Genomic DNA, 24,067 nt, shown 5'->3' on the forward strand with positions numbered 1-24,067 from the left:
CCTTTGACAAAAGTCTGAACTTCAGGCAGTGAAGCCAGTTCTTTCTGGAAGAAAATCGACAGAGCCGAAATCTGGACCTTGATGGACCCCAATTTGAGGCCCAACGTCACCCCTGCTTGCAGGAAGTGTAAGAATCGACCCAGTTGAAATTCCTCCTTCGGGGCCTTCATGGCCTCACACCAAGCAACATATTTCCGCCAAATGCGGTAATAATGTCTTGCGGTGACATCCTTCCTGGCTTTGATCAGGGTAGGGATGACTTCCTCCGGAATACCCTTTTCCTTTAGGATCCGGTGTTCAACCGCCATGCCGTCAAACGCAGCCGCGGTAAGTCTTGGAACAGACAGGGTCCCTGCTGCAGCAGGTCTTGTCTGAGCGGCAGAGGCCAAGGGTCCTCTGCCAGCATCTCTTGAAGTTCCGGGTACCAAGCTCTTCTTGGCCAATCCGGAACCACGAGTATGGTTTTCACTCCTCGCATTCTTATTATTCTCAGTACCTTGGGTATGAGAGGTAGAGGAGGAAACACATAAACCGACTGGTACACCCACGGTGTCACTAGAGCGTCCACAGCGATCTCCTGAGGGTCCCTTGACCTGGCGCAACATCTTTTCAACTTTTTGTTGAGGCGGGCCGCCATCATGTCCACCCGTGGTCATTCCCAACGGTTTACCCGCATTTGGAAAACTTCTGGAAGAAGTCCCCATTCTCCCGGGTGTAGGTCGCCCATCGGAGAATCCTTGTGGCTTCTGCCATCGCCATCCTGCTTCTTGTGCCGCCCTGTCTGTTTACATGGGCGACCGCCGTGATATTGTCTGATTGGATCAGTACCGGCTGGTTCTGAAGCAGGGGCCTTGCTTGGCATAGGTCATTGTAAATGGCCCTTAGCTCCAGAATATTTATGTGAAGCGAAATCTCCTTGGAAATTTCTTCCCTGTGTGACTGCACCCCAGCCCCGAAGGCTGGCCTCCGTGGTCACCAGGACCCAGTCCTGTATTCCGAATCTGCGGCCCTCTAGTAGATGAGCCCTCTGCAGCCACCACAGCAGCGACACCCTGTTTCTTGCCGACAGGGTTATCCGCTGTTGTATCTGTAGATAGGACCCGGACCATTTGTCCCACAGGTCCCACTGGAACGTCCTTGCGTGGAACCTTCCGAATGGAATTATGCTTCGTACGAAGCTACCATTTTTTTTTTTTTTAGGACTCGTGTGCTTCCACTGGAAGAAACACTCTTTTCTGGTCTGTGTCCAGAATCATTCCCAGGAACAGAAGACGTGTCGTCGGGACCAGCTGTGACTTTGGAATATTGAGAATCCAGTCGTGCTGTTGTATCACTTCCCGAGAGAGTGCTACCCCCACTACCAACTGTTCTTTGGACCTCGCCTTTATCAGGAGATCGTCCAAGTACGGGATAATAAAAACTTCCTTCTTGCGAAGGAGTATCATCATTTCGGCCATTACCTTGGTAAAGACCTTCGGTGCCGTGGACAACTCCAACGGCAGCGTCTGGAACGGATAGTGACAGTCCTGTACCACACATCTGAGGTACTCCTGGTGAGGAGGGTAAATGGGGACATGCAGGTACGCATCCTTGATGTCCAGGGAGACCCTGTAATCCCCCTCGTCCAGGCTCGTAATAACCGCCCTGAGCGATTCCATCTTGAACTTGAATCTTCTGATATAAAAGTTCAAGTATTTTAATTTTAAGATGGGTCTCACCGAACCGTTCTGTTTCGGTACCACAACCATTGTGGAATAGTAACCCCTTCCTTGCTGAAGGAGGGGCACCTTGACAATCACTTGTTGTGAGTATAGTGTTTAATAGCCACCAACACCGCCTCCCTGGCAGAGGGAGGTGCCGGTAAGGCAGATTTTAGGAAACGGCGGGGGGAAGAACGTCTCGAACTCCAGCCTGTACCCCTGAGATACTACTTGAAGGACCCAGGGATCCATGTGAGAGAGCCCACTGGGCTCTGAAATTTCTGAGACGGGCCCCCACCGTACCCGGGTCCGCCTGAGCAGCCCCAGCGTCATGCTGTGGACTTACCGGACGCAGGGAGGACTTCTGCTCTTGGGAACTAGCTGTGTGCTGCAGCTTTTTCCTCTACCTTTGCCTCTCGGCAGAAAGGATGAGCCTCTAGCCCTCTTGCTTTTCTGGGGCCGAAAGGACTGTACTTGATGATACGGTGCTTTCTTTTGTTGTGGAGTAGCCTGTGGCAAAAAAGTCGATTTCCCAGCAGTAGCTGTGGAAACGAGGTCTGAAAGACCATACCCAAACAGTTTTACCCCCTTATAGGGCAAAACTTCCATGTGCCGATTCGAGTCGGCATCGCCTGACCATTGCCGAGTCCATAACCCCCGTCTGGCGGCAATGGACCTAGCGCTTATTTTTGATGCCAGCCGGCAAATATCCCTCTGTGCATCACGCATGTATAAGACCACGTCTTTTATATGCTCTATTGTCAGCAAAATATTGTCCCTATCCATAGTAATTTTCTGACAGGGAATCTGACCACGCAGCGGGAGCACTGCACATCCATGCCGAAGCAATGGCTGGTCGCAATATAATGCCCGAGTGTGTGACTATATCTTTCAGGGTAAGCCCCTGCTTTTTATCAGCAGGTTCCTTCAGGGCGGCCGTATCCGGAGACGGTAGTGCCACCTTTTCTGATAAGCGTGTAAGCGCTGTATCTACCCTATGGGGTGTTTCCCAACGTGACCTATCCTCTGGCGGGGAAGGGTACGCTGCCAATTACCGTTTAGAAATTATCAATTTCTTACCGGGGGAAGACCACGCTTCCTCACACACCTCATTTTATTTTCTCAGATGCAGGAAAAACTACTGGTAGTTTTCTCTCACCAAACATAATACCCTTTTATGTGGTACCTGGGGTATTATCATAAATGTGTAATACATTTTTCATTGCCTCAATCATGTAACGGGTGGACCTATTTGGAGGGTACACTAGTCTCATCGTCGTCGACACTGGAGTCGGTATCCGTGTCGACATCTGTTTCTGCCATCTGAGGTAGCGGGCGTTTTTAGAGCCCCCCATGACATTTGAGACGCTGGAACAGGCACAAGCTGAGTAGCCGGCTGTTCTGTGTCGTCGACCTTTTGTGTAAGGAGTTGACACTTTCACGTAATCCTTCCATAAGTCCAACCACACCGGTGTCGATCCCGTAGGGGGTGACATCACATTTACAGGCATTCGCTCCGCTTCCACATCATTATCCTCCTCATACATGTCGACACAGCCATACCGACACACAGCACACACACAGGGAATGCTCTGACAGAGGACAGGACCCCACAAAGCCCTTTGGGGAGACAGAGGGAGAGTATGCCAGCACACACCAGGGCGCTATATATCACAGGGATATCACATATAAGAGTGTTTTCCCTTATAGCTGCCTATATATATTGTATACTGCGCCTAAATTGTGCCCCCCCCTCTCTTTTTAACCCTTTCTGTAGTATTGACTGCAGGGGAGAGCCAGGGAGCTTCCCTCCAACGGAGCTGTGAGGGAAAAATGGCGCCAGTGTGCTGAAAGGAGATAGCTCCGCCCCTTTTTCGCGGACTTTCTCCCGCATTTTTATGGATTCTGGCAGGGGTTAAAAAGCACCTATATAGCCTCTGGGGCTATATATGGTGCCAGTTTGCCAGCCAAGGTGTCAGTATTGCTGCTCAGGGCGCCCCCCCCCAGCGCCCTGCACCCATCAGTGACCGAAGTGTGTGGTGTGCATGAGGAGCAATGGCGCACAGCTGCAGTGCTGTGCGCTACCTTGGAGAAGACATAAGTCTTCAGCCGACGATTTTCCGGACCACCTTCTTGCTTCTGGCTCTGTAAGGGGGACGGCGGCGCGGCTCCGGGAACGGACGACGAGGTCGGGTCCTGTGTTCGATCCCTCTGGAGCTAATGGTGTCCAGTAGCCTAAGAAGCCCAAGCTACCACCACTTAGGTAGGTTCGCTTCTTCTCCCCTTAGTCCCTCGATGCAGTGAGCCTGTTGCCAGCAGGTCTCACTGAAAATAAAAAACCTAACAAACACTTTCTTCCTAGGAGCTCAGGAGAGACCCTAGTGTGCATCCAGCTCAGCCGGGCACAGAAATCTAACTGAGGCTTGGAGGAGGGTCATAGGGGGAGGAGCCAGTGCACACCAGATAGACCTAAATCTTTCTTTAGATGTGCCCAGTCTCCTGCGGAGCCGTCTATTCCCCATGGTCCTTACGGAGTCCCCAGCATCCACTAGGACTTCAGAGAAAGTTACTTTGTTTAACCAGACTGTATGAAGCAAGTTAATATATCTCCCTCCACTGGGTAATTTCTTTTACTTTGCCTGACAGTTCGTGTTTCACTATTGTATCCTTTTCCTTTGTATCCAGTTTATATAAACAGTCTGGCAGTGATCCCAGTACTTAAAGTTACTTTGTTTAACCAGACTGTCTTGAAGTCAGATATTTCAGCACTTGTGATGAAATATACCATACAGGCAGTTCATATCTTTCCTTGCACTATAATTAGTTAGTTATTATACTACCACTGGTAAGAGTCAATGTCCCTTGTGGATAAGTGTCTATAAGTGCAACAGGTGAGTGCAAGAGTTTGTTGTTTCTCACCACTCCTCGATTAGTTGTGCTGTGCTCCTTGACCTCTCTGTCCTTGGGTCCTGTCATACGTAAGGCTGTACTGGAATTACTGCTTTCTCTCCCTCAACTTCTTTCATACAGCTTGGTACCTCAGCTGCCCGGCTCAGCTACACTCACAGTCTGTAGCAAACTCACTCTCCTGGGCATTACATCAAAGAGTGCTCCGCACACCTGTCCAATGTTTGCAGCTGGTGTTAGCAGGAGGCAGAAACACTCTCAATGTGCCAAGCTCTTATGTGTATAAAAGGGGCAGCGCCATCAGCCTACCTACTACCCACTGTTTACAGCTCAAACAACAGCGGCAGCAGTCATAGCATATGGAACGCTCTATAACCCCCTAGGCAAACATCAATAAGTGGCCATTTCAGTCTTCTCCCTCTGCTCACTCGTGTTTACAGCTTAGATGAGTGATAGCAGCGGAGAGACTTCAACAGCACCACCCATCAATGTGCCCTACACTGGCTTTATTCGGTGCTGGCCTCAGTCATGGAGCTGTCCTCCGCCAATATTACAGCTCTATGGCGGAGGGGAAGCATCCAAGTACTGTGCGCTGACCGAGGGAACTGCAGGCTGCTCTTTAGCAGAGGGGACCCACTTTTATCCCCCTCACCATGAAGCTCGCGCTGACCGGCAGGCTCCTATTGGTCCTCTTTTCTCCCTGCTGCCAATCAGCGCGTAGCCTCCTCCAGCGGCTCGCGGTCCGGGTAGCGGCTCGAGGGACCCCGTCCTTCCCGCCCTGCAGGCTATCACTATAGCGGCTCGCGATGCACACAGAGCACCCGCTTTGCTGCCATGCAGGGTATTACTTCTGTCTCGCGGTCAGCGCGAGGCAGCTGTCTTGCCGCCATAAACTCACCATCTAAACTGCATGAGGGAAACACACTCCTCAAGCAGTATAAGTGATCTCCAATGACAGCTATATACCTTTGTTAACAGTATAATACACAGCTCTTGCAATATTCTCCTAAACAACCCCTACATAACTGCACATATACATTATTTACATACAAATATATATATTTATATACATATACCTATACATATATATATTTATATATATATATACATATATATATATATATATATATACACATTCCCTGTGGATATTACCTATTATTTTATTTTATATTTCTGGACAATCTATACTTTATGGATTCTATATACATAACCAGAATTATTCCAACCTTGTTTATTACCACATATATTTATTTATTTTATTAATACATGGCTACACTATAATAAAACACAGTAAGTACTGGATGTATATCACAGGGTGTTTGTACCACACAACCCTAACTGTATGCACTCTTTCTTAACTAACACTGTCCACTGACAGGTAGAATACTTAAGTGTCCTGTAAAATGCACAGCGCTGACGAGCAGGCGGCTTTACAGAGGAGAATTTGCCCCAGCAGTCCCAGGAACAGCGCAGCTCCGTGTAATGGCGGCTGACAGGGAGTGAGGGAGATATACATGCAGCTCCAGGGCGGGAACATTTACCCAAATGGTGCCCTGGGGCTGGAGGAGGGGTTACAGGTCAGGCCTTATCCCCCTGCTGGCTTCCCCACCGGGCGCTGCGGGCTGTAATGAAACGGGTTTTACAGAGACAAAACCCCACTTGTGCCCTGTGTCCCGGAGGCTAGTGGAGCGGCTGCCCCTTACAGTGTCCACGCCAGCGCACGCGGTTCACCTCCCACGGCCGCGCTGGATCGCGATTACAGCGGGCCAAAGAGACCCCTTACCTCCCCTTTCAATGCAGCCACGCGATCCAGGAGACAGCGGCGAGTGTGTGCCTAACGTAGAGAAGAACACCGGTGCCTCCGCTGTAGTGACCCGGCAACCAGGGCACGGGAGTATACAGCGCCGCTGGGGGAGTGAAGGAGCTGCAGCAGGGGATGTCTGACTGACATCTAACACTGCTGCAGCCCTTGAAGTCTTCAATTATTCTTTCTTCTGAAAAATAGCTTTTTCTTAGGGCTGCCGGGGTAGCCCCCCTGTTGATTGCCTGCTTACTGCATGGCACCACCTTACAAACTGAGCTCCTGTGCACGGAGGCGGGGTGATATAGGAGGCGGCGCTATGCATCTTGGGAAGAAGGTCAAAGCTTTGAGCCTGTTGGTGCCTCGGATCAAGATCCTACTCTACACCCCGATGTTAATCCTTGTGGAGCCCAGTGTACCCCGCTGCAGAAAAATGGATTTTAGTAAATCCGACCTGTGCTCCCTACCCTGGTGGATATAGTGGGATCCCTGCATGGCCAGTGTCCATGCCAGCGGCGCAGTCCGTCTCCCGGGACCGGATCGCAATTTCGGCGGGTCCCACCTGGGGGACCCCCTTACCTCCTCCCTGAAGTGCGGCCACGCGATCCAGGTGAGAAGCAGCGGTGATGTGTGCCTGATGACCGGAGCGCCTCCGCTGCAAGAACCCGGCAACCAGGGCACGGGAGTATGCAGCGCCGCTGGGGGAGGTGATGGAGCCGCAGCACAGAATGTCAGCATGACATGCCTGTGCTGCGGCCCTTGAAGTCTTCTTTCTTCTTAAAAAGCTCTTATTAAGGCTGCCTAGCGCAGCCCCACCTGTTAGCTGCCTGCAGGCACCAACTTACAAACTGAGCTCCAGTGCCTGGAGGCGGGGCTATAGAGGAGGCGATGCAGTGCATCCTGGGAACAGTCAAAGCTTTAGCCTGTTGGTGCCTCGGATCAAGATCCAACTCTACACCCCAATGTTATTCCCTGTAGAATACCAGTGTAACCCGCTGCAGAAAGGATAGGGTTTTTGTCACGCTCGTTGTGGGTCATTCCGAGTTGATCGCACGCAGCAACTTTTTGCTGCCTGTGCGATCAACTAGTATCTGCCTATGGGGGAGGTTTTTTTGCATAGCAAAGCTGCGACCGCTTGTGCAGCCCTGCTATGCAAAAAAAGTTTTGTGTAGAACAAGACCAGGGTAAGAGTTACTAATCCTGTGCGATTAATCCAGCGTTGCAGGTCCCGGATTAGACGTCAGACATCCGCCCTCCAAACGCCTGGACATGCCTGCGTTCGCCGCACCACTCCCAGAAAACGGTAAGAGGACGCCTAGGAACACCTTCCTCCTGCCAATCTTCTTGCGATCACGGCAGCGATCGCTTTCTTCGGTCTTCTTGTCGTTGCCCAGGAAAGGCCGTTGCTGGGCAATGACGCGCATGCGCAGAACCGTCCCGTTCGCACCGCTAAGAAAAACAACAGCGTACGAACGGGTAGGAATGACCCCCCATTATTCCATTGCAATGCACTGGTAGACAGCTGGGGCCAATAGCTTGTTTTAGCTTCCCAGGCTGAAGGCTGCCAACCAGCACCAAGAAATATGCTCTTTTTGTGCCATTACTGAACCAGCCTCTGCCTCCTGCATCCACTGGCAAAGTGAAAACACTGATCTGTTCTGACTGATATATAAATAATATCTACAAGGCGTGAACATTACCAAATCCTGGACTGCAGAAGGTTTCATTTTCTAGTTATAGGATCCCTGCTGGTTGTTAAGTGGAACTGTTTCGTCCACCACACTGCATGGACCAGACTGTTACCTTGCGGGAGAGGGTATAGTGGCGATGGAATTCACTTAAAAAGTCATAAAGATTCTTAATTCATCTATTGCATAGATTTCAGATAAGACAGTATATCTAGATACACAATTCCTACATTTGGTCACATGGGGTACAATAATGCACAATGGGCTTACGTCACAGTCTGCAGGATGGCTGCACGGTCCTGGTGAGTCTGCCTTTATTTTTAAAGTGTCAATAATTTCATAGTTTTGCTTTTTAAATTATTGCCACTTTAAAAATACAGGCAGACAGACTCACTGGAATTGCGCCTGTGCCTTCATCTTGCAGACTATTACAAAAGGCTCAATATCAATCAAGGAATTAAAAAGGTATAAAATGAAGGTTTACCTTGCACAACTACTGCTCTCGCTGCTGTCTGAGAAATCACTCTGCTCCAGCCAAGCGCTGTAGTAACGCACAATGTTTTTATGTTCAAGGCGAGCCAAGGCTTTTACTTCTTGTAAATATTTTCTGTACAGAGAAGAATAAATATAAATCTGAGTGTAAAGGTGAGTACACTTACTGATAAAGTTAACACCATCGTTTATTTTGACCCTTCCTGAGCGATGTTGTTTACTATATCGCCCAGTGTGTACGCAGATGACGAGGAGCAATGCGCGGCCCCGCGGGCCGTTAACAACCCTGGGTGTCGGCCGTGCATGCAGCTCACTTTGGACTCATCGTCCAAAACTGTATGCTCCGGCCGGCCACGGCATGACATCACTGTTCGATATCATTAGTGATATCGCACAGGGGGTATGCCCATCATTGGACGTCCCAGCCCATCAAAAATACTGTAATACTAGATAAAAGTGTTTGTTAAAAGCGAGGAAGAATAAAGACAAACATAATCAGAGAACTGAGGACAAGAAGTTCCCACACTTGTTTTGAATAAATTAACCCGACCCAGGATAGACAGTGGTAGTTTTTTCCAGCTATGCGCCCTCTCTTTAAATGACATCGTAATGGGGTCAATATTTTGGGCCACATAACTGCGTGCCAGAGGGGTGATCCAGATACCCAAGTATTTAAACCGCAGCGTCCACTGCAAGGGGTATACTCCCCGAGTATTTTCAGGGAGAAAGCCAGACAAGGGAAAAATATGCGATTTATCCCAGTTGATTAATAAACCAGAAAAAACTCCAAATTCCTCCACTACCCGCAGCATAGCCTGCAGGGAGCCCTCTGAGTCCTGTAAAAAAAGGAGCATATCGTCTGCATACAGGGCCACAACATCCACATGACCCCCAACCTTAATACCCCTAATCTCGTCATTAGATCGTAGCAAGGCGGCCAACGGCTCCACGGCAATTGCGAACAGCGCAGGGGATAGGGGGCAACCCTGTCGAGTGCCCCTCCCCAACGCAAACATCTCCGACGTGAAACCATTGGCCGTCACACGGGCCATAGGTAAAAAATACAATAACTGGAGAAATTTAATAAAGCGAGGGCCAAAAGCAAACTTCTCCAGTACCCCCCACAAATATGTCCACTCCACTGAGTCGAATGCTTTGGCTGCATCCAGGGACACCACCACCGAGTCCAACTCCCCCAGATCGCACCTCTGTAGGTGACAAAACAGTCTACGTAAATTTTGGGCAGTTGATTTACCTGGCATAAATCCCGTCTGATCTGGGTGAATGATTGTTGTGATAACTAAGTTCAATCTAGATGCCAAGATTTTTGCCAGTATCTTGACATCCGTATTGAGGAGGGAAATAGGTCTGTAAGACTCGGGGCGTAGGGGGTCTTTTCCCGGTTGCAGCAAGACAATTATATTTGCCTCGGCCATAGAGCGAGGGAGAGTCCCACCCTCCAATAATAGGTCAAATAGTTGTAGAAGATAGGGGGCGAAAAAGCTGCTAAATTTCTTATAGACTTCACCCGGAAGTCCATCACAACCCGGTGCCTTAGACGCTGGAAGGGACAGGATCGCAGCGTTCACCTCCTCCAGAGTAATTGGTGCATCTAGAGCCCCAGAGTCTTCCTGGGACAGACAGGGCAAATCCAACCGAGCCAAATATTCCCTCAATTGATCAGTGGAGTAAGTGGCTCGGGATGTATATAGCGAGGAATAGTAGCTACGAAATGTCTCAGACACCGCCGAGCCCGAGTAACACATTTGCCCGTCAGAGTTCCTCACACATTGAATCATTGTTCTAGTAGATTCAGACCGAGCCAAAAAAGCTAAATAACTGCCATTCATCTCCGCCTGAAAATAGTGTGCATGTCCCGCAAAAAGGAGTCTACGCCTGGACTTCTCATATAAGCAATCGGACCACTCTCCCTGCGCGTCTCGCCACAACAGTTCATCAGAACGTAAATGTGTAGCTATATATTGGGATTCCAACTGCTGACACAAGGCCTCCAGTCTTATTTCCTCCCTTTTACTAGATAATTTAACCTCAGATATTCGTTTTATAAAGGAGCCCCGCTGGAACGCTTTGAAAGCGTCATGTTTGACCGCCAGCTTGGTACAAGACAGATTACAAACCTGGAACCCTTCCCATACATCAACCAAATCCGCACCCTCCCCTAATAAGGTTAACCAGAAGGGATTAAGTTTCCACATTTTTGCACCGCGCTCCCAACCGACACTAACTGTAAGTGATACAGGAGAGTGATCCGATATACCCCTAGGAAGATAGTCCACCGCCAACACATCAGGGGACAGGTCAGGAGAGATCAAGATCAAATCAATGCGAGAGAAGGCATGATAGGTAGCGGAGTGGCAGGAGAACTGGTTAGCCGTGGGATTGCGACTCCTCCATATATCCACCAACCCCAATTCCCCCACCAGTCGTGCAAATGGAGTAGGGGATTCAGAAGGGGAGGGAGAAGCAACTGACTCTCTCCATCTGTCCAGGGCGTGATCCATCACATTGTTAAAGTCCCCCATGCATATCACTGGGGCAGCAGGGGATTGGGCTAGAAATCGGGCAGCATGCCGCAGAACCTCATTGTTATATGGCGGGGGGACATAGACAGCTAATATGTGGAATAATCTACGATTAATATGTGCGCGCAGAAAGACGTATCTGCCATATTGATCTGTTTCACAGGAGTCTAGGTGAAATTGTATAGATTTTCTAATTAATACAGAGACACCCCTAGCGCTACCTGAGAGAGTGGAGTGGTAAACATGACTAATCCAGGGTTTCTTGAGTGCCAATACCCTACTTCCAACCAAATGGGTTTCGGAGAGACAAATTATGTCTGCCTGGTATTTTTTAACCTGAGTCAAGATCAACGATCTCTTAATTTTTTCGTTCAAACCCCTGACGTTCCAGCTGAGCAGACGAAGCTCCCTAGATACAGCAGACATATAAAGTAGGCAAGAAAAGGGTAGCAGGATATAAAAGAGAGACAAATATCAGAGCCTGGCCGTTCCGGATCGCAGAGCATTGTAGGCTGTGATTAGGGACACCCAGTCCCCCCATGTCCCTGGAAATAGAGGAAATCAAAGCAATATCTTTCGTAAACATCGCAACACAACAGAGCACACACATAAACAAAAATTGATGGCATGAAAAAAAAAAAACTAACCCCCCCCACTCCCACCCTGTATCACCTTGGAAACTTAAGGTATACCTGGATCCCATAACTCCCACCAAATTAACTAAACTAAGGGATAGGGGCCTAACCAAGAGCCCGAAGAAGAGCCCCTACACTATCTTCGGCATAGGCTCTCCATAGAATACCGATAGAAGAAGTGCCCTAACCCTGAAAAAAAATATCTAGCAGCGTACTTCAACCGTAATAATCGAACAAAAGGGGGGAAAACACAAGAACCCTCATTGATATTAGGTTGCCCGATATTACCCCATCAAAGCATTGCTTATGCACTCACAGTGTGGCTAGCAAAATAAGAATATGAGACAATTAGGCTTAGCATTAGGAGAGCAATAAATCAACAATTGTACAGTAACACATCATCGAGGAGGGTGAGGCTGTCGTTCCAGCCATGCAGCAGCATCTTGAGGAGTTGAAAAAAAATGAGTGGTGTTATCAAACACCACACGCAGCCTGGCCGGAAACAGCATAGAGTACTGTATGTTACGGTCACGGAGTTGACGTTTGATTTGCAGAAACTGTGATCTACTCTTTTGCACCTCCAGGGCAAAATCAGGGAAAACGGATATATTATGTCCGTCCAGTCGGAGAGGGCCCTGCGTCCGGGCCAGACGGAGTATAGCGTCACGGTCCTTAAAATGTAGGAAACGGGCAATGAAAGTTCAAGTTCCCACACTTGTTAACTGTATTTCCCCCGTAACCAACACTTCCATAACTGTGTTGATGTTATTGTACTAAACCAGTTTGTATCAAATGTAGGTTTCCCATTATGACTTTGTTGTCAGAGTTGAACAAATCAAGGATACTTTACCACGTTTTATATGATTAAATGATCAGCATTCATTGTATTTTACCATCCTTTAGTGAGCATGGAAAAGTGCGTGCCAAAATATGTGTGTGTGTGTGTACAAACAAATACAAACATTTCAGGGCTGATTGTTTTTGCACACAGTGCATGCACAAATGGGAATTCATGCATCTTTGTGAATGTCTGTCCTGTTCTGAGTTGTGCATAACTTGCCGAACTCTGTCTTTTCATGAAATAGAGCATTTTGGGGTATGAGCTGAGAGGTCACAATGCAATCACATGTAACCACCATGATTATTGGGAGTGCCATGAGAGTGTCGTGGTAAGGGCTATCTGAGCATAAAGGCACACTGGGCAGTTGCTCAGTGTCCCACAATCCTTGGGGCCTTGGAGCAGGGCTCGGCGGTGGATAAACAATCAGAGAAGCGAGGCAACGTCCTCTATCTGCCTCCCAGCCTGCAGCCAGACAGTGAGTGGCTGTCAGCATGTGGATTGGTGGATGGCTGGAGCTATCACTGTAGCATTCTACAGCCTGCAGCAGGAGAGTGAATAGCATGCTGATTGGTGGATTCTTGGGGTTATTCACTATTCAGAGTGTTGACAGCCATTCACTGTATGGTAACATGTGGAGAGACAGCACAGTACTGCAGGAGAGGCATGTTATGATTTGGGTTTTTCTTTACTGATTCCCATGAATGGGTGTGTAGGAGCCCCAGTGCATTGATTTGCCCAGGGCCTGCAATGCTGTTAAGACAGCCCTAGTCATGGACGTGTATCAAAAGCTCCATGCTATTCGGAGTCATGCATACAGGAAATGGAAGACTGTTTCAGACATATCTTTTGCACCTAGCTTGGGGTTGTTGCAAGTGCATATGTCAGAGTAAACTTAATTGGCAATACAGGATTTCCACTTGCACATGCACAAACCCTATCATTAGTTCAACAGATTCTGACATTAGAATAAGGTAGTAAATGAGGCTTTTGCAGCTGTACACACATACAGCCACTTTGCGTGCAACTTAGAATCAGACCCTTAATGTTTCTTCTCTACTGTAAACATACATTACTGTCATGATGTTGCAGGTGAAATTGTATTAATGATATACACAACATGTAAGAAGTGATATTTAACTTAGACTTTAATGTATTTATCTTATATTAACTAACAAGTCAATCATATTAATGAACATATGCCAGTGTCTATGAATTACTGGATTGTGGGCCTAATTTAGCATGGATTGCTATTCAGAGAAATTACAGTTGTCTGCGAGTAGAAAGGTGCCGCACCGACAAGAACAAAACGCCCCATGCAAATTTGCAAATGCATTGCAGATCGCTATCCACTCGCAGATGCATACTCAATTCCGGGAAAATCGAAGATTTTTTGCCATCTGTGCAAATGTGAGTAGGTCTGAGGCTGCCACTAATCTGCGACTGCGACGGGTGGGAAGTGGTCTACGCTGACGTCCAAGACCCTCTCCAAAAACGCATGGGCACACCTGCGTTTTTTTTCTGACACACCCAGAAAACGGCAGGTTTCCGCCCAGAAACTCCAGCTTCTTGTCAGTCAAACAGCGACTACATTGCGATTACAATCTGTACGCATTTTTCTCACTATTACTCCTCGTACGTGCGCAATGCGAACACTATGCTCGATTTGCTATTTCTCTGAATAGCGATCCATGCTGAATTAGGCCCTGTAACTGTATGTTTGAACCCATGTACTGTTAAAAAGCTGCACTTCAAACGTTAGAGAAACACAATGTTGTACTTGACATTTAGGGGGGTATCCAATTAGCCGCGGTTAATTATCATGCCTAATTGTGCCACCAGGGACTATTCAATTAGCCCCGTAAAGCTGCGACTCACTCCAGCTAATTGAGGATTTTGTTTCACCTGCCTCAGGCAGGCAAAACCAAATCACTGGAACAGCCCGCTGTTTCTACCGAAAACACACAGGTTTCACTGAACCTGTGTGTTTTCGGGAGAGAACTTATTTTTTTACGGGCGACCAAACTGCATAGCCTGAAAAAAAAATATGGCAGAAAGATCGGGAAAAATTTGCTGCCTTACCTGCTCCCCATTGTGCAGATGAGGCTGTGCCCGGAATGGTGTGCGCAGGAGGTAGCTATTGCCACACTCACAAGCACGCTGGCATCATGACAGGGGAGTCAATGGAGCAGTGGTGAGGGCATCTATGATAAATACATATCATAAATAAATACAATAAAGGAAATTAAAGACAAGAGGCTGCTTAGCAGCAACCTACCTGTACTGTGTCTGCTTCAGGGCACCAAACTAACCTGGCCTATAGGTCCTCAATGCGCAGGATATCGGGTAGAGGGAGGCTGCGCTACTGGGTAAGAAAAATGAACTATTTGTTGCCCAGGTTTCGCTACTCCACTCTGAACCCACTGTGATCAAAATGTCCCCCCATGGCTGAAAGGATAAAATTATAAATTTCTGCTGCGGGGTACACTGGGCTCCACAAGGATTGGACAATGGGGTGTAGAGTAGGATCATGATCCGAGGCACCAACAGGCTCAAAGCTTTGACTGTTCCCGCCTCCTATATCACCCCGCCTCCCAGCACAGGAGCTCAGTTTTGTAAGTTGGTGCTGTAGTAAGCAGGCACTTAACAGAGGGGCTGCTCCAGGCAGCCCTAAGAAAAGCTTTTTATGAAGTAAAAAGTGAAGACTTCAAGGGCAGCAGCGGTGGTAAATGTCTTGTGACATTCACTGCTGAAGCTCCAGCTCTCCCCAGGGGCGCTGTACACTCCCGAGCCCTGGTTGCCGGGTACCTACAGCGGAGGCTCCGGTTTTCTTCAAGTTAGACACACAAGGCTGGGGCTCTCCAGGTTCGCGTGGCCGCGCTTCGGGAGGTGGTAAGTGGGTCCCGCTTGCGGGACCCGGTCTTTATCGCGATCCGGCGCGGTCAGTAGGAGGCGAGCCGCGCGCGCTGGCGGTGGACACTGTGGCAGTACAGGCGATCCCACTAAATCACCAGGGCATGGGCGCAGGCCAGGTTTTCACTCTAAACCGGCTTTTATTTCGCCCACAGTACCCGGTGGTTTTGCCAGCAGAGGGGATAAGGCTTAAACCTGAAGCCTCTCCCTCAGCCCCAGGGCGCCATTTCCAGCAAGTGTTTCCGCCCTGGAGCTGCATTTCTGTCTTTTCCTCACTCCCTGTCAGTGTCTGCGGTGCCATTATTCCTCAGTTCACTGTTCCTGGGACTGCTTGGGCAAATCCTCCTATGTAACGCCGCCTGGTTGTCAGCGCTGTGCCTTTACATGACACTTAAGTATTCTACCTGCCTTTTTAGACAGTGATAGTTAAGAAAGAATGCATTTAGTCAGGGTTTTATAGTACAATTACCCTGTGATATACATCCAGTTCTTACTGTGTAGTGTTATATCTATTGACTATTTAGCAATATAAGCTAGTCCAGTGCAGTATTAATGTCAGTAATAACCTCTGCATTGTACAAACTGTGACTTTCTGTGTGTGCATTTGATAGCTGAGTGGTGTCCATTTCGAGTCTTCCACTCAACTTGCTATCCCTATATTCCATAACCTGAGGGGGTTTGGTGCGTCAGGTGTTATCTAATATAGGATTTTCACAAAGATATACTGTATTACGTATTTTTCTCTGTGATTTAGTCACCATATCTCTCCTTTATCTCTGCTAGTGCTGACTACACTGCGCAGGGGTTTGGGTTTAGGGATATAGTGCTGCTGATAATTGTACTGTGTTACCTCATATTGCAAGTTATATCATGTCTGCTTCTGAGGGTAACGGTTCTGGGGCGGAACACACTGCTGGTGTTGCTGAAGCCACAGGCACATATGAGGAGAATATAGCCGCTGTGGGTTCTGGTTCTGGGGGTTCCTTATCCCCCAGTGGGACTGTGGCAACGGAGGCACATACTGACCCACCGTGGGCCGCTTTTTCCACGCTTCTGCATATGCTAGTTCATAAACTAACACCCCCTATGGGACCCCCAATGCCGGTACAACCGTATGTGGTCCCTGCAGCTAACCCGCCGTGGGCAGACGATTTATCTGCTCAATTAAAGAAGTTGAACCAGTCCTTGACTACTAAAAAGTCTGACCAACGCTCGCCTAAGTCCAAGAGGTCCTCTAAGCGAGCGCTTGTCTCCTCACAATCCACTGCTGTCACTGACACCTCGTCTGATGAAGACGGCACTTACACTGACCCCACAGGTTCTGACTCAGATACGGCTGATGGGGAGGGTAGTTCACATGTGGATGTTCCTGATCTTTTGGAGGCTATTAAGTTAATTCTGCAGATTACGGATAAACGTGTGGAGGGTTGTCTGAAAGCGATTTACACCCTCACGGGTGCTGCACAAAGGCCCACTATTGCAGCTACATGGGCTGCAGAGGCTATTGAAGCATGGGCCTTGGAGTTAGAAGCTGAAATCTCCTCTGACCATGCTAGACAATGCTTGTCATATATTGTCCCAGCTTCTCGATATAGTAAAGAGGCGGCTTCTGATGCCGGTATCCTAGCAGCCAAGGCCTCTACTACTTCAGTCCTGGCTCGCCGGATATTGTGGCTGAGATCCTGGTCTGTGGATCTGGACTCTAGAAAAACCCTGGAGGACTTAAATAAGATAGTGGCTGACTTGGCTACTGCCTGTCTGCCTAATACCGCTCCTTCTGTGTCGAAGGCTAAAGGTACGTCCTTTCGCCCCTTTCGTCCTTCAGGTAAAGCAAAAGGTCAGGCGTACCATAAGCAGGCCCGCACTTCCAAACCTGGTAAGCCGAAGCCCAAAAGAGCCTGGGCTGCCCGACAGCCAGCTGCCAAGACCGATAAGCCTGCCGCATGACGGGGCGGGCTTCCCCCTGGGGGATCCCAGGGTGGGGGGCCGGCTTCTAGAGTATACCCTGGAATGGTTGAAGACCACTTCAGATGCCTGGGTACGGGAAGTCGTCACTCGAGGTTACGCCATAGCCTTCAAAAACCGACCTCCTCATCGATTTTGCCAGACAGACATCCCTTTGGACCAGACAAAGGCAAAAACTCTACACTCGGTGGTACAGACCCTCCTGGATACAGGAGTCGTAGTACAGGTGCCTCTTGCTCAGAGGCACCTGTACTATTCTCCGCTGTTTCTAGTCCCGAAACCGAATGGGTCCTCCTGGCCCATTCTCAACCTCAAGGCATTGAAAAGGTTTGGGAAGATTTCCAAGTTCCATATGGAAACCCTTCGCTCTATAGTTCTGGCCTTGGAACCTGTGGACTACATGGTCTCCCTGGACATACAGGATGCTTACCTGCATATTCCTATAGCAGTGTAACATCAACAATACCTGAAGTTTGCTATTGGCAACATCCATTACCAGTTTCAGGCATTACCTTTTGGTTTAACAACAGCTCCGCGAGTCTTCACCAAAGTTATGGCGGTGATGACGGTGGTACTCCCGTATCTGGACGACTTGTTAATCCTGGCAAATTCCCCAGATCTTCTCCTACGTCATCTGGATATGACGGTCCGGTTTCTACAAGCCCACGGGTGGCTCATCAACTGGAAGAAATCCTTCCTGGTCCCTGCTCAGAGCATGGTGCACCTGGGAGCTCTGTTGGACACTCACAACCAGAGGTTGTTCTTGTCTCAGCAGAAAGTCCTGAAGGTTCAGGACAGGATTCGTTGCTTCCTTTCTCGTCCGCAAGTGTCGATACATTCGGCAATGCAGGTGCTGGACCTCATGGTATCAGCATTCGACATGGTGGAGTATGCTCAATTCCATTCTCGCCCCCTCCAGAGGCTAATTCTAGCCAAGTGGGACGGCCTGCCTCACCGGATCAGCTTTCACATGATCTCATTGACTCCGGAGGTTCGTCTGTCACTGCTCTGGTGGCTCCAGGACCAACAATTGTGCAGGGGCCGTCCCTTCTGGATATCCAACTGGGTCCTGTTGACGACAGATGCCAGTCTAAGAGGTTGGGGCGCGGTGCTGGAGCAGCACTCCCTTCAGGGTCGGTGGACCAAGGAGGAATCTCTCCTCTCGATCAACATTCTGGAATTGCAGGCGGTCTTCAATGCGTTGAACCTGGCCCAGCATTTAATTCAGAACCGTCCTGTTCAAGTACAGTCGGACAACGCCACCACAGTGGCTTACATAAATTATCAAGGCGGCACTCGAAGCCGTTTGGCAATGAAGGAAGTCTCACGGATTCTACATTGGGCGGAACGCCATCTACCGGCAATATTCATTCCGGGAGTCCTGAATTGGGAAGCGGACTTTCTCAGTCGTCAGGACGTGCATGCCGGCGAGTGGGGCCTCCATCCAGAAGTGTTTCAACTCCTCGTGGAAAAGTGGGGTCTTCCAGATGTGGATCTGATGGCGTCTCGACACAATCACAAGGTTTTTCTTCGGAGCAAGGACAAGGGATCCTCAAGCAGCATTCGTGGATGCGCTAGCGGTGCCGTGGAGGTTTCGGCTGCCGTATGTGTTCCCTCCGGTGTCAATCCTGCCCAGGGTAATTCGGAAGTTTAAGCAAGAAAAAGAAAATCTGCTTCTCATAGCTCCGGCGTGGCCCAGACGGCACTGGTTCTCTGACCTGCAGGGCCTATCGTCAGAGCGTCCAATTCTACTTCCACAACGCCCAGACCTCCTCGTTCAGGGCCCCTGTGTCTACGAGGACCTAGCCTGGCTGTCTTTGACGGCGTGGTTCTTGAAGCTTCCGTCTTGAGGGCTAAGGGTTTTTCTGAAGAGGTCATTAAAACTATGTTGCGGGCCCGGAAACCAGTTTCTGCTCGGATTTACCATAGGGTCTGGCATTCCTACTTTGTTTGGTGCGCAGTTCTCTTCACATAGATACGGAGAGCCCGTACCACATCCAAAGACCGCTCTTTGGGAGACAAATCAGGAGAGACAAAGGCTGGAACCACAATCTCCTGATTAAGGTGGAACGAAGAAACCACCTTAGGTAAATATCCGGGACGAGTCCTAAGAACCGCCCGGTCACGGTGAAAAATCAGATATGGGGAACTACAAGACAAGGCACCCAGATCCGACACTCTTCTAGCAGAGGCAATAGCCAGCAAGAACACCACCTTAAAGGAAAGCCACTCAAGGTCAGCTGAACCAAGGGGTTCAAATGGAGGTTCTTGCAACGCCTCCAAAACCACCGACAAGTCCCAAGGAGCCTCTATTTGTTTTGTTTGGATTTCACAAACGTGGCTGGCCTGCTCACAAGCAGACCCATGCCAGATGGATTAGAATGGTGATTGCACATGCTTATGTGAGGGCTGGTCTGTCAGCTCCTGATCACATTAAGACCCATTCTACTCGGTCTGTTGGACCTTCTTGGGCGGCCCAACGTGGTGCGACCCTTGATCAATTGTGCAAGGCGGCTACGTGGTCCTCCGGGAGCACGTTCATAAGGTTCTATGCCTTCGATACTGCCGCTTCCCAGGATGCTTCCTTTGGACGCCGGGTTCTTGTGCCCGCTACAGTGCGTCCCCTCCCATAAGGAACTGCTTTAGGACATCCCCATTGTCCATTCCTTGTGGAGCCCAGTGTACCCCGCAGCAGAAAACGAGTTTTATGGTAAGAACTTACCTTTGTTAAAACTCTTTCTGCGAGGTACACTGGGCTCCACAAGGCGCCCACCCTGACGCACTTAGCTTCTTTGGGTTGGTATGGCATTAGCCGCTGACACTTCTCTTGTCGTGAGACTGTGGTGTATGTGGCTACTAACTGTTGTCGTCTCTTTTCCTGCTACTGCATTAGGCTGGTTAACTAAAAACTGAGCTCCTGTGCTGGGAGGCGGGGTGATATAGGAGGCGGCGCTGTGCATTCTGGGAACAGTCAAAGCTTTGAGCCTGTTGGTGTCTCGGATCAAGATCCTACTCTACACCCCATTGTCCAGTCCTTGTGGAGCCCAGTGTACCTCGCAGAAAGAGTTTTAACAAAGGTAAGTTCTTACCATAAAACTCGTTTTTATCAGTAGTCTAACAAAGTTCACCTTGCTGGGCCAGCTTTTCCAAGATCAGGAAAAGAGCACCTTTATACGCTTAGGCTCCATATCAGATTAATCCAAAATAGCCGTTTATAAACCCATGTTTTCTTCTCCCTGAGGGGGAGATTTATCAAATCTCAGAGAGAGAAAAAGTGGACAAAGAAAGCACCAGCTAATCAGCTTCTGTCATTTTATAGACTGTGCTACAATGGCAGAAGCTGAATGGTTGTTACTTTCTTTCTCCACTTTATTACTCTCCAAGATTTGATAAATCCTGAATCTGACAACTATGCATAACTGACTAGCCCAGGGGTTCTGTTGACATTTCTGATTCCCTGACCAACCAGCAGCAGTAAGAGTAAAAACTTCTCTGAACGTGTGATAAGTCTCTTACTTTGCCACACATCAGATATTAGAACATTTGGGTATTAGATCTTGTTAACACATAAGGCCCATATAGACGGGCCGATGCAGGAGTGATATGTGCTGAGCGAACCGCTCAGCACACATCTCTCCATCTCTCCCGCCGCTCAGCACAGCGCGATGTGTGCTGAGCGTACGGGGGGAGACAGCTCACTTCACCCAGCGGGTGAAGTGAGCGACCCGCTAGATTGGCCTGCATGCAGGCCAATCTAGCAGCAGCGATAGCGATGTGCGGGGCCGCGCAATGCTATCGCTGAGGGGGCTACACACAGAGCGATCGTGCTGAAATTCTAAACAATCTAGTCAGATTGCTTAGAATATTGCTCCGTGAGTACCCCCCTTTACAGACCAAATCATGCTAATGGCTTTTATAGGTTTTGAGTGAATAATAAGAACTTGGTAAAGTATATGCTTGTACCTGTCTCATATCTACAATTTTTCAGCAACCTCTTACACACCTTTTATTTCATTGTCCTGTGTTTATTGTGTATGTGTATTATCTGACATTCTGACTGTCCTGCACTGCACAGATTAGTGGTGACTTTCAAATAAACAACTATGATAAATGGATTGGATTAAAACTAATTCAATAAAATTCACAACTATTCAAATACTGTGGTACAATACTTACTTTTTTGTCACACGTACTTTTTTCACAGCGTAGAACTTGTCATCTAGTTTTTTCTTAGCTTTCACCACTTCTCCATATGCTCCTTTGCCAATTATAGTGATGTCGGTAAACTCACTAAGAAAGCTATGAAAACTTAAACAACAGTTACTTATTAGTTTGTAATTATGACTAAATATATTTTAGTAATTAAAAAGTTTAAAAGTGCCAACATCATCAATGCTGTACACGTTAATCAATACACAACCACATGGCACTGCAACAATAACATTTGAGATATAGGGCCTAATTCAGATCTGATAGCCGCAGCAAATTTGTTAGCTAATGGACAAAACCATGTGCACTGCAGGGGGAAGATATAACATGTGCAGTGAGAGTTAGATTTGAGTGGGTTATTTTGATTCTGTGAAGGGTAAATACTGGCTGCTTTATTTTTACACTGCAATAATTTAGATTTCAGTTTGAACACACCCCACACAAATCTAACTCTCTCTGCACATATTATATCTGCCCCCCCTGCAGTGCACATGGTTTTGCCCATTAGCAAAAAAATTTGTTGCTGCGATCAGATCTGAATTATGCCCTCAGTCCTGATCGCAGCAGCAAATTTGTTAGCAAAATCATGGGGGTAATTCAGATCTGATCACAGCCCTGTGCTGGGCGGCCCCTAGCATGTGAGTAGATGGACTCAGATCTTGCTGAAGTGACCAAGATCTGCTTCCAGCTCTGAATAAGGCCCAAAGTCAGCTGTGGTCACTTTCCTTAAGCGTAACAGGTTACTTATTATTCAGGAGAGGCGGATTGTATATTAGAAGGTGATTTCAATTCTGAGACAGGTGGTTATATCTTAAGTGCAATATTCTATGTTCAACTAGTAGGAAGTTTTACATAGCCATACCCAGTTATGAAATATGGTTGGTTTTACTAAGTGCAATATATGTTTCTGATGCTTGGGTATAAAAGGAGATTTATGGTAAGAACTTACCGTTGTTAAATCTCTTTCTGCGAGGTACACTGGGTTCCATAACATCGGGGTGTAGAGTAGGATCTTGATCCGAGGCACCAACAGGCTAAAAGCTTTGACTGTTCCCAAGATGCTCAGTGCCGTCTCCTCTATAACCCCGCCTCCGTGCACAGGAGCTCAGTTTTGTTAACTAGTCCAATGCAGTAGCAAGTAAAAGAGACGACAACCGTTAGTAGCCACTTACACCACATTCTCTCGACAGGAGAAGGTATCAGCCGCTAATGCCATACCAACCCAAAGAAGCTAAGTGCGTCAGGGTGGTCGCCCTGTGGAACCCAGTGTACCGCGCAGAAAGAGATTTAACAACGGTAAATTCTTACCATAAATCTCCTTTTCTGCAGTGGGGTACACTGGGCTCCACAGGGATAACATTGGGGATGTCCTAAAGCAGTTCCTCATGGGTGGGTATGCACTGTAGAGGGCACAAGAACCCGGCGTCCAAAGGAAGCATCCTGGGAGGCGGAAGTATCGAAGGCATAGAACCTTATGAACGTGTTCACTGAGGACCACGTAGCCGCCTTGCACAATTGTTCAAGGGTCGCACCACGTCGGGCCGCCCAAGAAGGTCCAACCGACCGAGTAGAATGGGCTTTGATGGTAGCAGGAGCTGGAAGACCAGACTGTACATAAGCTTGTGCAATCACCATTCTAATCCATCTGGCCAGGGTCTGCTTATTTGCAGGCCAGCCACGTTTGTGAAAAAAAAAAACAAGATTTTTTTTAAACAAAAAGTTTTAACAGGAGGCGCTGACCAGTCGTGATAAATAGTTAAAATATATTTATTTTACAAACACATATCTGGCCATTTAGAATAAAAAATAAAATAAACAATATAATAAAATTGTGATCCAATGATCACCAGTGTATAGCATCCGATGTTAGTGCATCAATAAAGGCATGCAATCTCTCTTACTGCCGGCATTAGTCACTCATAATTATTAGTATGTTAGTATATTAATACAACTGTCCACTTGAACTTGGATCCAATGCAGTCAATACATTGCCTCAGATGTTGCTATTGGTTTCACTCCTACCTCCCTTATATGGCAAAATTATGGGGGCTTTTACAAGTTGGAGTCCATAAGTAACTGACGCAATGAAGGATCCAAATGAAGATTTTGTAAGAGCTAAAAGGGAGCGCTCCCTGAGTATACTTGCTTTCAGCAGCTGTTGATCCAGCAAGACAGTGTCCACAGATAGGTTAAAGTGCGAGTGTGCGGTATCCAGCAGCGGTTGCAGCCTTACCACGTGCCGCGTTTCCCCGCCTCTCCACTTCCGTGTATTCGGCGGCTTCCTCAGACGTGAAAACCAAAAAGTACAAAGAGAGAATCAGACTTCCTAACGGAGGCTGTCCTCTTCACATAGATACGGAGAGCCCATACCACATC

General features: G+C 48.2%; 1 protein-coding gene across 4 annotated transcripts in view; it reads right to left on the bottom strand.

The window, feature by feature from the left end:
* The window catches only part of LOC134910211 (interferon-induced, double-stranded RNA-activated protein kinase-like), a 237,276-nt gene that overhangs the window by 65,252 nt on the left and 147,957 nt on the right, over positions 1-24,067 (bottom strand). For all 4 annotated transcript variants that reach the window (XM_063917985.1, XM_063917983.1, XM_063917984.1 and 1 more), the window contains 2 exons: positions 21,659-21,790; positions 8,581-8,703 (listed from right to left, as the gene is read on the bottom strand). In XM_063917985.1, the coding sequence (XP_063774055.1) occupies positions 8,581-8,703; positions 21,659-21,790 (255 nt within the window). The remainder of the gene's footprint in view (positions 1-8,580; positions 8,704-21,658; positions 21,791-24,067) is intronic.

Source organism: Pseudophryne corroboree, chromosome 4 (assembly GCF_028390025.1).
Source record: "Pseudophryne corroboree isolate aPseCor3 chromosome 4, aPseCor3.hap2, whole genome shotgun sequence".
Taxonomy (NCBI): domain Eukaryota; kingdom Metazoa; phylum Chordata; class Amphibia; order Anura; family Myobatrachidae; genus Pseudophryne; species Pseudophryne corroboree.